Source organism: Miscanthus floridulus, chromosome 17 (assembly GCF_019320115.1).
Source record: "Miscanthus floridulus cultivar M001 chromosome 17, ASM1932011v1, whole genome shotgun sequence".
NCBI classification, from domain to species: domain Eukaryota; kingdom Viridiplantae; phylum Streptophyta; class Magnoliopsida; order Poales; family Poaceae; genus Miscanthus; species Miscanthus floridulus.
This window is the reverse complement of record NC_089596.1, coordinates 71,676,852-71,689,812: the sequence shown is the minus strand read 5'-3', so window position 1 is coordinate 71,689,812 and position 12,961 is coordinate 71,676,852. Positions and strand designations below refer to the sequence as shown.

Sequence of the window (12,961 nt, the reverse complement as noted above, 5' to 3'; positions counted from 1 at the left end):
CCTTTCGTAAGGTCGATTAATCTTCAGACAACACTTTAAATTGTATATTTTTCAAGATTTAAGAGCTAAAATGATCTAAATTTTAGAGGCTAAACTTTAGATAATGGAATCTAAACATAACCTAAAATGGATTAGTGGAAGCCACGCTTCCAAAGATTGGTCCCTTTATTTAACCCAAGTCTGCAACAATCACCCTGCCCCTGCTGATGTGCCTTTAACCCCACCGCACCGCCACCGCCACCGCCACCGCCCGCTGTTGCGGCCGCGCCGTATAAAAGCCGCCGAGCAAAACTCCGTCGGCCACACCGTTAGCCTACGCCGCACTGCGCAAACCAACAACCAAATCAAATCCGGAGCCAGTAGGGAGTGGTAGGCGGAGCCGCGAGGAGCCCGCGGCTCGCGAGAGAGCAGAGGCGGCGGGCCGGCGGCGTCCACCGAGCAGGAGATCTCGCCGCGACGTCGTCCAGTCGCTGCTGGCGTCGCCGGTTCCCGCCAGAATCGGAGGAGAAGCTTCGTCGCCGCTGTCGCGGCATCCGGTGATCCTCGCCGCTCGCCAATGCAGGTGGAGACCGCCGCGGTAAGGCCCCTTGCCTCTGTTGGTGCCCGGTTCCGGTTGGTGGGAGCAGCGTGCTGTGTGCAGTGCAGAGCTGCTGCGAAATCAGTAGCACCACTGTTTTGGATAACCGATGCATTACTAGATTATCGCCGTGTAGTTCATCGATTCCCGTGGTTCAATAACTTTCTTGTGTAACATCTCACCTCTCCTTTCTAAGAAAAGGCAAATGTTGTGGGTTTGATTGGACGCCACGTGATAGCGCGTGCGCTTTCATCAAAGCAGCTTGCTGCTTGGCTTATTAGGTGTCTGGGTGCTTTCTTTCGCAGAGCTGGCTTAGGATGTCGCGGTGTTTGAACCTCAGTTGGGCTTGGGCAGGAGAAATGTGACTGGTTCGGGTATATAGAGATTGACGTACCTGTTGCGAGTTGCTGCTGCTATACTGTGATTGTTTTGTCACGTATTGAGGCTCATGGAGTCACGGATGGATCAGTACGAAATCATGGAGCAGATTGGCCGCGGGGCCTTCGGTGCCGCCATCTTAGTCAATCACAAGATTGAAAAGAAGAAGTAAGATACAGCGCTCTTCCATCAGTATGTAGGCTATATATGGCTTTGTCACTACCATTCGGGTGACTGTATGATTTCCTTGCAGGTATGTGTTGAAGAAAATCCGGCTTGCGAGGCAGACGGAGCGCTGTCGGAAGTCTGCCCATCAAGAGGTTGGTGAAATGTGATGCTTTGTTTCTGATTCATCGGTTGTGCCTTGAAGAGTTAGTAAGAGAAGCTGAAGTGCAGATGGCTCTGATTGCTCGGCTGCAGCACCCTTACATTGTTGAATTCAAGGAGGCTTGGGTTGAGAAGGTTTTGTAGTTCAGGAACTTGTTCTTACCTTGTTTCTTCTGTTTGAACTTATTTAGTTGACAAGGTGAGTTATGCAGGGTTGTTATGTCTGCATTGTCGCGGGCTATTGTGAAGGTGGAGACATGTGAGTGTGATTTAGTGCTTTGGAATTGGAGGTCATCCTTTAAGTTGCAACATAACCACATTGTGTTATATCTCACATTGGTCTTGTTTTTCAGGGATGAGCTGATGAAGAAATCAAATGGTACCTACTTTTCTGAGGAGGTATGAGAAGACTTGTCTATTTTATTTATCTGATTGAAGGAAGGAAATCATCCACATTGCACTCATGACATCGAATAATCCTCAGGTATTGCTTAAATGGTTCGCTCAATTGGTGTTGGCTGTAGATTACTTGCACTCGAACTATGTCTTGCACCGTGACCTGAAGGTAAGTGAAACACAGTAGATGATCATCATTGTCAATTTTTTATGCAATAAATGGTCATGACTCCTCAAACTTGCAGTGCTCCAACATATTTCTCACCAAAGATCAGGACATACGCCTCGGTTAGTTTCTCACAACAAATACAGTAATGCAAGTCTGTAATTGACATATTACATCTGTTTCTTGTTATGCTTCATCATATCAAGTTATCTTATTATCTGGTCTCCATGCAGGAGACTTTGGCCTAGCAAAGACTTTGAAGGAAGATGATTTAGCTTCATCGGTATGATGTTCCTGCATGTTTCCTTTCTTTCCTATTTGTTCTGTCTAAAAACCTTGTGTCATCCTAAAGTTTCCTGTTTATAGAAAAAAATTACTGAGTTTGTTAATCACTCACACAATACATCAGGTAAAACACTAACTACAAAGTTTTTCATCAACCATGAATTTATCCCTCATATTGTTTATATTTGGATTAACATTTCATTTTACAACTGATTGGGAACCTCATTTCCTTACTGCCACTGGATGGGTTTTGGGACTTCTGACCCAAATTCCAGTTTCTATTGAAAGAAAGGAATTAAAATTCAGAACCAGGGGCCCCTGGGGGGAGGATCCTTTCTCCCCTTTATATTTCTTTTTATACTAGGATTGCAACGGGAACATATTAATGTCCTACTACTTTAGTACGGGCTAATATCATGTTTCAAGGGTGATAGTTTATGTGATGCTATTAGAAAAATCATCTTAACCATTCATGGTTATCATATCATGATTCCAATGTGCTAAACACAAATCGCAGTCTTGTCCAATTATTCACACGTGATCTAAATATTTTCAAGGATAGTAAAAAAAAATATTGTTTCATTGGCATTTTGTTTGAAACATGTATTATTGACCACTTTATTAGTTCACCACGTATTGTTTTTGATCCAGTTGATTGTCTTTCGAGTTCAACAAAAGGGTCATGACATCAAGCCTTAAAAGGCACATGAATTAAGTCAAGAACTGAGCAATTTAAGTATTTAACTCAAAAAATACATTCCATAACCAAATCTTATGATATTACTTCATCCTTCACCTTATATTGTTGTCTGTGTGGAGCATATGCCTGAAAATAAGACCCTTCATGATTACATTCTTCTAATTAATTTGTTTCTCGGCCAAAGCCAAAACCTAAATTTCAAACCAATATCATTCTATGACTAATTTGTTGAAATTTCAGAGCCATATGAGCATTTCCTTATTGTCCCTCTTTCCTTCTCTCTTCCCTTGTCCATGCCCTTGCAAGGGCTACCTGAACAATAGCCATGAAGGAATGACGAGGTAGGACACACCAGCAAGAACTCTCATCTTGTGTGATTTGTTAGAGACCTGTGGAGGCAACAACAGACTCAGGTACATACCCACCCCCAACAGCGCAGCCTCCAAAGAGTAACAGTAATGGGCTTGTTAACTACAACCAACAACATGACAAGCAAAAACATACGAGATATCAGTATACTGCCTGAAGGTTGTAATATATTTCTCAAAAATATTGATTGTAATTATATTAAAATGCTGGAATTAGTGTCAACGATAGGCCATTCACAAATATCACACAGCAGAGCATACACTACTATGAATCAGGGGAATTCTTAGTATGATAAACAAAAGTAGCAGCAGCTTATATAGCTATCTGTTTACATCAATTGATTGGCAAATTCAAATACCAAGTGGAAATTTTGTATAGGTTTAATTTAAAGTGTCAATGCATGTCTATAGGCAAACATTATGCAACATGGAAAAACTATAGCCACACCAATTCATCTAAAGCTGAAGCATGCAACATGGTAAAAGACCATTCCCTGAAACAAAGTGGTAGTACTTGTCTGAATTCTCCAATAGATATACACAGAGAACTACCTTGGAAATTAACTGGTGAATCAAGTTTCAGCAGACAACAGAAACATTTCACTTGCAGCTTACCTGCAATGAATTGTTGATTTTTTATTTTTTTTGCTCAAGGTCGCAAGAACAGACCATCAAACATTCGTTGTTTAATTGCCGACCCATCTAGTTTCTTAACAGAGGACTGAAACTGAAAGGTTGCAGGTTCAACCAGGAAAATTATTCTCTACAACTAAAAAGCGGCAAATTCATAGAATAAAAAAAAACTGAAAAACTGAAACACTGAATGAAAGAATGAACTATATGCAAGACCAAAAGAAATGATTACTGAATTAAAGAACAGTTGGTAGACAGGGAGCACTGGACTGAATGGTTACAGGTTCTCATGTGTGTGTATTATGAATAAAAGACTCTCAGATCAGTAATATGTCTACTTGCCCATATCCCCACAGTAGAAACAACTAAAGTTATTTATGGCACTATCAAAGACTAAGGACATACTAAAAATGAATGGAAGCACATACATGAGAAACATACAGGAATTGCAGGGAACAAGACCTTCAAATTATGCTGCCTTCTGGGCTTCTGGCATACCACTCAAACGGTCAGACCATTGTTGCATTCCATTGCAAAAGCTTTCTTTTGCTTTCCCTGAGACCATTGTAGATACACAATACTATTAACAAACAACCAAATGATTTTAAAATATTTGTTGTGCTCAATCATAGAAACCAAACCCTCCCTTCTCTTGCCGCACATTTACTCTCCTAATGTATGTGGAACTGTGCTGGTTGTCACAGATCGAAATGACCTTCCTAGGCAGAGCCACAAACAAAAAGGGATGATTAAATAGGCTTCAAGAGGGGAGAGGGTCAGCTCTAATTAGATACTTGCAGGCTTGCAGCTGCCTCGATTGCTCAATGGCATGCAATTCAGAAAAGGTAGAACATCATCGCCCTTCATCAGCACTACATTCAGAGTCGGGCCAATTTTCATGTCCAAAATGGCCACCCTAAGTAAATTTCACTTGCAATGGCCACTGGGCACTTTCACCCAAGCCAGAAAACCACCTCTTTATATCTCACATCATCACCTATCCTTGACAAAAGCCCACGAATGGGAAGAATGCGCGTGCATTTAGAATTCCAAAGATACTGTCAACAATTGTTGAGGCAACACTGAAGTCCCCGCTTGATGGAGCTCTGCAGGCGCCTAAGCCTACAATAACACCAAGGCCTAATTAGTGACAAGAACAGATACTGAAATTCAGTACTCCTAAATTTAGGGGACTTGATTTCAGCTTAGCTAAGTAAACAGAACCCACAGACATGCAAGAGACCAGTTCCACGAGCACAGACATGAATCCCTACACCATCACTGCCTTGCAGCGGCCAGCGTCGCCCATCAAGTCCCACAGGTGTGCCTTCTGAAAACTGACGATTGACCTGCATCTGTACAAGTGAAAGCAGAAACAAACAGTGAGATAATCACAGTATAGGACTCGCTACAATGCAATCAACATAGTGATGTGGCCATGTGGTCACGCACCTTGAAGGCCTTCCTTTGGTCCATGTTGCAGATCAGCGCCACCAATGCCATAGATTCTGCTACAAGTTGGCAAAAACGAAGAGGTGAAAAACCAAATTAACATTAACAGAACCAGTGGAATCAATAATCACAAACAATTCCTTTATGTAAGGACGTGTGAGTCTAGAGGCATCCTATAGCGTCAACGAAAGGTATTCATGGACAATCCCTCCAATCACGTCGCTCTGCTGTTTGGCTACCATCACCGGCGTTCAGCCTTGGATCACGTGAGCCTGCGCCTTGCCTCGGGCATGGCCTCGCCCAAGCACAATTTGATATACTTAACAAGGACCTGTGCACATGTTCAATTTCAAATAAATTGCAACCAGCAGCACATGTGCACATGAACCAATAGCGAGGAAAATCTAGAAAACTTAGAGAATCAGGGCGTGAATGTTCTTTGCCTTACTGATTTGCACAAACTAACGGAAAAAGAAATGCAGGGAAGGGGATGACTCACTTGGGAATTATCATCGCCTAACGCCTTCATGAGATGCTGCTTGAAGGTTTCCAAATACATATTCAGTTAAAGAAATAAAAAAAGGGCGTAACCAGTGCAGAGAGCCCCCGCTCTGTGCGGAGTCTGGGGAAGGGTGTTAGTGGCAAGCCTTACATATTCAGTTAAAGAAATATATATAAAAAAAGAAACAACTAATGTGAACCAAACATTTTTTTAGATCACAAGAAGCAGTCACCTTGGCGAGGTCCTAGGCCAGCTTCAGTATATATGCGCGAGCGAGTCCTGCTCCTTGACCATCTTGGCCTTTGTCTACACCAGAATAGCAGTGAAATCAATTGGCTCATCAGTCAAGCAAGACACTGCCAAAACCAAAAAAATTCAGAGCAGCAAGCAGCCAGGTGAGGCGAGGTGGTGAACTCTCACGTTGTCGTCGAGTTTGATGCAGAATCGTGTGTCGACGTCGTGGAGAGCCAGCTCCAGTTTGGCGGCCCTGTCGTCGAGTTCAATGGCAAGGCAATTCCTGTCCGTCAGCCTCTGTCGTAGTCGCGCGGCCTCGAGCTCGAGGTGCAAGGCCCGAGCCGCCACGGCCATGGCCATGATCTTGTGCGCCACCTAGCGTGGCCGCAATGGCGTAGAGCGGCGCTGAGGGGGCGATGCACGGGAAGGTAGCGGCGCGGAGGGGGGCAATGTGACTCGATCCACCCCGCCCCAACCAGGCTTGGGGCGCCATCACGCCGGACCGATGGGTGGGGGTGGGGGGGGGGGGGGGGGGGGGGGGGGCGAATCTAGGCTAGATAACCATCGGGGTCTTCTCTGAAAATGGTGTGGCTATTAGGTACTAATTAGCATTGTGTACTGTAATGTTCCATTAGAATTTCAGAAATTTATTGGGGTCGGTGGACCCCGACGGCAAGCTGTAGATTCGCCACGGGAGAGGGGGGGGGGGGGGGGGGGCACGACACCGGCACCCTCGGCCGTCAGCGCATTGAGGCCTCAGCGCCCGCACTTGCCACCGTGTCTAGGCTTCGGAGGGGATCCGGAGGCCTAGCAGCTCCAATTTGAGACCATGGGTTGGGTTGGTGGTCGATGGCAGCACGAGGTGATGGCGACGGCGGCATTGGCGCGGGAGACGGCAGTGGTGGTCGTCGCCGTCGGGGGAGAAGCTGGTATCCTCCTCTGGGCGGTGCAAGGTGATAGGTCCATCCGAGGATGGCGGCATCGATCGTGGCCAGGTTGAGCACCATTGGCAGCGCCGATCCGAGAATGCCGGCGTCGATCACGGTCGGGTCCGCACGCGCACCATTTTAAAATTTCACAGCCACCGGGTGAAATGTACGTGGGGGGTGAAGCGAAGCGCCAGGTGAAACATATCTGGTTGTGAATCGAAAGGTAGCCGGGCAGACGATATCGCTTCGTAATTCTTAGTTGTAGATTTACCATGAACCATGTAGATATGCTAGTCCATCTCATGGAATGTATGAAGGTGTAATTCTTGTTTTGCATCTGTGCAATAACTGGTGGCACCATGCTTTTTTTAGGTTGTCGGGACACCAAATTACATGTGCCCAGAGCTGCTAGCCGATATTCCCTATGGTTTCAAGTCAGACATTTGGTCTCTCGGTATTATGTTTTACCTTCCTCAGTTCTTTCTGTAATGTAATATGTTTACATAACTGATGATTTAAATTTCTAACTTAACATGTTTTCATTTGCATAGGATGTTGTATGTATGAGATGGCAGCTCATCGACCTGCCTTCAAGGCATTTGTGAGTTTTTGTCTGATCTTATTTCTTGTCACTGTCCCAAAATGTAGTTCTTTTTAGTTGTCATAAGTCAAATTTCTCTAACTTAGACTAAGTTTTTAGAATTAATTTCTAAATACCAAATAAATCCACTATCAAGACATATTTCATGGTGAATTTCATGAAATTGATTTGATCTTGTACATGTTTTTGCATTTTTCATTTTGGCATAGAGGGAGTACTCAAAACGGTTACCCATATGTAGATTCCTCTGGTTGATTTGAGTCAGAATTTTTTCCTTTTATGTTACATTACACAAAATAAAGGGAACATGGGTATTCTTTGGTGCTCTTTTAGTGAATCCGTGTATGTAATTACTGCTTAAAATTTCTGATGGTCTTACCTGATTTCATTGCCTGCAGGATATGGCTGGATTAATAAGTAAGATAAATCGGTCTTCCATGGGTCCTTTGCCTGCCTGTTACTCAGTGTCTATGTAAGTGTACTTCTCTACACAAGTAGATCTTGTGGAGTTGAACAGTTGTGCTTTGCATGTTTAAAAAGTGATCTTGGTAACCATTTCTATCACATGGTATGCACTCTCTATATAAGCAGTGCTTATTCTTGTTCCTGAGAATCAAGTAATGTTAATAGCAAACTGCTAAATGTTTCCTTTTTTTTTACACATATTGTTAGAACAGTTTCATGTAGAATGTACAGCTCAAAAGATCGTTTTTTACTGTTGGGTACAGGAAAACCCTAATCAAAAGTATGTTGAGGAAGAGTCCAGAGCATCGACCTACTGTAAGCTATTATGAACCTTGAACCTTCCATGTAGTTGTTCTTCCTTTCATCTGGATTTTGAACGTTTATGTTAAATCATTTGAACAGGCATCTGAGATCCTGAAGAACCCGTACCTGCAACCTTATGTTAATCAATACCGCCCCCTTTATGATTCTTCAAACCCCATGCGGATGCCAGAGAAACCATTACCCACTTCACGGAGCAGTCAGAGAAGCATGTCTGACAGCCAAAGCAGTAGCATTTCCAGTAGTGACATTGACAGTGCCCAATCAAGTGACAGAAGCACATCAGGTGGAACTACAAGTACTGATAGAAAGACCATTGATACTGCAAGCATTCGAGATGCGGATCAAGGTAAGTCAGATGAAAATGGTGCAGCACCTGAAGATCTTAGAGGCAACAAAGACAATGGTAGTGTTCAGTTTAAAAGGCAAGATTCATTGAAATGCATACATGTTGATCACCATCCCAGACCAGAGAGCAAACAACCAAAGATCATTGAGAAGATAATGACAACCCTTAGAGAGGAGAGCAGGCTGAGAGAAATCAACTCTCCTGTTAGAGGTGGTGTAAAGCCGAGTTCTGGCCTCAGCAACAATAATCAAGTAGAGCAACCATTAGAGGTTTCAAGGACAAACAGTGCCATGCCATGCAGCTTAAAGTCTGGCAACATTCTATCCCATGACGAACATGTAAATGAAGTTGAAGCATCACCACCCTTGAAGCAACTGGTATGAGTTAACTTGTTTGTTTTCATGAAATACATTTTTTCCATATATTGCTTACTTATGTGTCCTGGTATCGGTCTTGCAGTCACCTATTGTTGAACATAGTGCAAAGATGAAAACCGCTGGGCCATCAACTCCTGAACCTGCCAAACAAATCACAGAAAATGGGGCTGCAGCTTCAGGAAAAACTAAGAACAAGACATCACCTGCTGCTAGACGTCCTAGCCCTCAGAGGCAAGCTGGAGCAGCGACTCCAAGCTTCCCAGTCACAATGACAAGACGTGCTCATACCAAGTTCATAACAGATAGAGAGAAAACTCCAGAGCGACCATCCTGTAGCCCAGATATGAAACTGGATGCTCTTAGTGATCCTCCACGAAGTTTAATGATTTCTTCAAATCCTTCAGAAGGACAGCTTATGAAACTGGATGCTTCACAAGCAAATTCAACAAATCTTTGGGACCTTTTCACCGTTTCAGCAAAGGAACACAGCAGCGCTTGCTCAAGTTCTACAGTTGGTTGTACTGAAAATATGGACCAGCCTGAACTATCTGAACTTAATTCACCTGTCTGCTTGGTTTCACCATGTACAGGCTGTTCCCCCAACACAATTGAAGAGGATGACAAAGGCTCCATACCATGTTCAGAAATTAACACTGACAAGAATGTTGCGACTAACAATGGTGGTTCAAGCCTGAGGTCAGATTTGGAACCGTCCTTTCTGAGTTCTGAACAAGAGTTTGTTTCCAAAGATGTGCAATGTAGCAAGCTTGAGCAGAGCAACATCGCATTCCAAAGCGGCGAAGATAAGTTCACTGTCCAGGAGCTGCTTTCATCGGCACCAGAAGTTGCTCCTGTTTCATCAGCACCAGAAGTTGCTCATTCTATTCCAGCCACAAAAGGCACACTATTGGACGCACCCATTTCTCTTCAGTCATGGAAGAGACATGTAGTTTCTCATTTAAACCCTCCAGTTGATGATGTTATTATACAGACTATAAGACACAGCACTTTCTGTGTCAGTGATGAGCAGCCAACACAAGAAAGTGTTCAAAGAGAAGCTCAGAGCGCTGATGTGATCAAACTACTGGATGTGGTACCAGAAGAGGCTGATGCAAGGAGCAGCTCATCAAACACCCTGCCTCCATCACAGTCCTCATCAGTTATTGCTACATCATATGTCTCAGAAGCCAATGTAGCTGCCTCGGACAATGTAAAATTATCTGCCGCCTCATCAGGGACCAGGAACGGAATGAAGGAAGAGGCATCCCCTACTAAGGAAGCACTTGATGTTACATCGTTTCGGCAACGTGCTGAGGCTCTCGAAGGGCTTCTGGAGCTTTCCGCGGATCTGCTGGAGAATCAAAGGCTGGAGGAGCTAGCCATTGTTCTCAAGCCGTTTGGGAAGAATAAGGTGTCACCACGAGAAACCGCTATCTGGCTGGCCAGAAGTTTCAAAGGGATGATGAGTGACCAAGCAGGTCGCACATCGCTATGAACACGATTTTTTGTCTGTCTGTTTGTTTGGTTTCACTTGTGCTCGGAGTAAATCGGTGCCGCTTGATTTGGTAATAGCAGTGCTCTGAGTTTTGATTGCATTGACAACAGCTTGTGGAGTTGTGTGTTCTTTCTTTTTTTATTTTTATTTTTGAGAAGACAGCTTGTGGTCTCTGCTGCCACTTTTTTCCTCTTCTGATCGCTCCATTCTTTTTGGCGTATGTTGTACATAGCCAAGAGCTTGAACTGTAGACAGCAATAAAGCTTGCTCCGGTGTGATTCAAAAAAGAAATTAATTAGCTTGCCAACTGCTATGTTCGACCATTCCAGCAGAGGTTAGTTATCATCTCGCATTCTAGCAAGCTATTCGAGTCGTTCTGTAAACGAAAGGCAGACTGCAACCTCAGCCATCTGACATGGTTATCTTTTGGGCCCATCCACTTCGATGTTCAATACTGAAGTTACAGTGCTTGAGAAGATTTAAAATAGTTGAAGCTTTTCTCATTTAAACTCATTTAGTAGCCAAAATATTCAATACACATTTTCGATATTTATAAAAAAGAAAAGATAAATCCTATATATACTCATAAGATAGAATCCTAAATATGTGCATTGGTAGAAAGGTATTATATGAGTAGGTCGTGGATTTAAGTCCTGAAAAACATCTACTTTTTGGGTTTTTAATGTCCCTCTTTAAAAATCCATTTTGTAGTAACGAAGCATATGGGTGAACTTGTAACCGAATTCAATCTTCAGCAACCATTCCTCCGTCCTAGCAACTCTCGTTCTTGAACTTATCAGCCGGCTTATCGCTAGAATCTACAGTATTTTTCTCTCATAATAAAACAGTTTCAGCCGACTTTAATACCAGCCGAACGGGCCCACTTCCTCAGTTCTCCAATTCAATTCGTTGCTAACAGTACTTCGAGGAAAGGAGGGAGCGTTTCAAAATTGCTTCAGAGTTCAGACCGCTCCGGGTCACCATGAAAAGACCCCAAAAGAAATTCTGCTCTGATTTGATCATCTGCACGTCGCAATAAACTTTGTTTTTTTTGTAATATATATAAGGACAGCAAACGTGATAATCTGCAGCGGCCTTTGCAGAGTGCATGCGTTATGCACGAGTAAGTACTGTAGCTTTTGGTGCATGCCGGCTGGTGGCTTGACACCGGCACTTGTGTTACCTGCTACTCATTAAAAAAAATAGCTGCATTTTTATCTCAAATATATTTATTATAAAAATATATTATACTATTAATTTAATAATATTTATTATGCTTCATAATATTAGTATTTTGTATATAATTTTTGAAAAGCGAAATATCCTTTTTTTGTGACGAGTGCACAGCACGTACGCAGTATGCGCATACTGATACAGTGTCCTTTTCTCCTTAGAATTATTGGCCAGACTGCCGGCTGTGTACTCTCGTCACAGTTCCTCCAGCTGGCAGCCCATGTCCTCGCGCCTGAGTTTGGTCCAACTCGAGCCAGGCTTTCGTGCTGCTACCCATTTTTTATCTTGCAGTCTCTTTGGTCGGCGGAAGTTACCGCTGAAATTTTATAAATTTTATCTGGCCGGACAAGCTAGAAGATACTCCGTTTGGATGGAAGCTCGTGTCCGAAAATACTAACTAGAGAAAGAAAACATAACGGTAATACATCATAATACTTATATACATGATTATTGTATAGTATAATTTATGTTATTTTTATTAGCTAATAATATGTTGAGATATGTACATTTATAATGCATAAGTGTATGTATTTAATTAAAGAAAAATGAGACAACTAGAGATGAAAATATAAGGAGAAAGGCCAAAGTTTAAGCTTAGCTAAAAAAAACATCTTGCCTGTACTTGTGTGTGTGGGTGGGTGGGTGGGGGGGGGGGGGGCTTCATTTTTTACATCTGTTGCAGCAAGATGGCCATAAGGATTAATTAATTTGAACGTGCTAATTATATAGCAACATAGTTATTTGCTTTCCATGTCCTATTGGTCAATAATGTCGAACTTTTTTTTGTTTTCCTCTTGAGTTGTATCTTTTGCGACTGATGCCCCTTCTCTAGAGAGGTCACTAAAGCCAAAAAAATTTATTTATCTAAAAAACATCATTATACTTTAACACTCTAATGAATAAATTTATTTTAGCTATGGTTGCCCGACTTTTGGGGCCAGTTTGCTTTGCTTGGCGTATGAAGCATACCCAGGCACTAGGATGTGATGGATAAGGATGTCCAGATACCCGACAGATTCGATCGTATTTGTTTAGTATAAATATAGATATATGTATTCGTATTCGATTTAAATATGGATGTTAAATGGATGTATCTGTGTTCTCTTTTGAAGATTATTCTCTATCCGATTCCACGTCCGTATCCGACGAAAATATGAAATACCTGATATTATC

The 12,961-nt window shown here is 42.8% G+C and overlaps 1 protein-coding gene across 3 annotated transcripts; it reads left to right on the top strand.

Annotated features, from left to right (window-relative positions):
• Positions 1–218: 218 nt before the first annotated feature.
• Positions 219–10,822, top strand: LOC136516445 (serine/threonine-protein kinase Nek4-like). 3 transcript variants are annotated; one of them, XM_066509840.1, is made up of 15 exons: positions 219–577; positions 932–1,123; positions 1,209–1,275; positions 1,352–1,417; positions 1,495–1,541; positions 1,636–1,681; positions 1,767–1,847; positions 1,924–1,966; positions 2,078–2,127; positions 7,320–7,401; positions 7,499–7,548; positions 7,947–8,020; positions 8,277–8,328; positions 8,416–9,060; positions 9,143–10,822. In XM_066509840.1, the coding sequence occupies exons 2-15, from the start codon at positions 1,026–1,028 to the stop codon at positions 10,553–10,555; spliced, it is 2,814 nt and encodes a 937-aa protein (XP_066365937.1). In that variant the 5' UTR covers positions 219–577; positions 932–1,025; the 3' UTR covers positions 10,556–10,822. The 3 variants fall into 3 exon arrangements, with proteins under 3 accessions (XP_066365937.1, XP_066365936.1, XP_066365938.1); XM_066509839.1 differs by having other exon boundaries at positions 883–1,123; XM_066509841.1 differs by lacking the exon at positions 1,352–1,417 and having other exon boundaries at positions 883–1,123.
• The last annotated feature ends 2,139 nt before the right edge of the window (positions 10,823–12,961 follow it).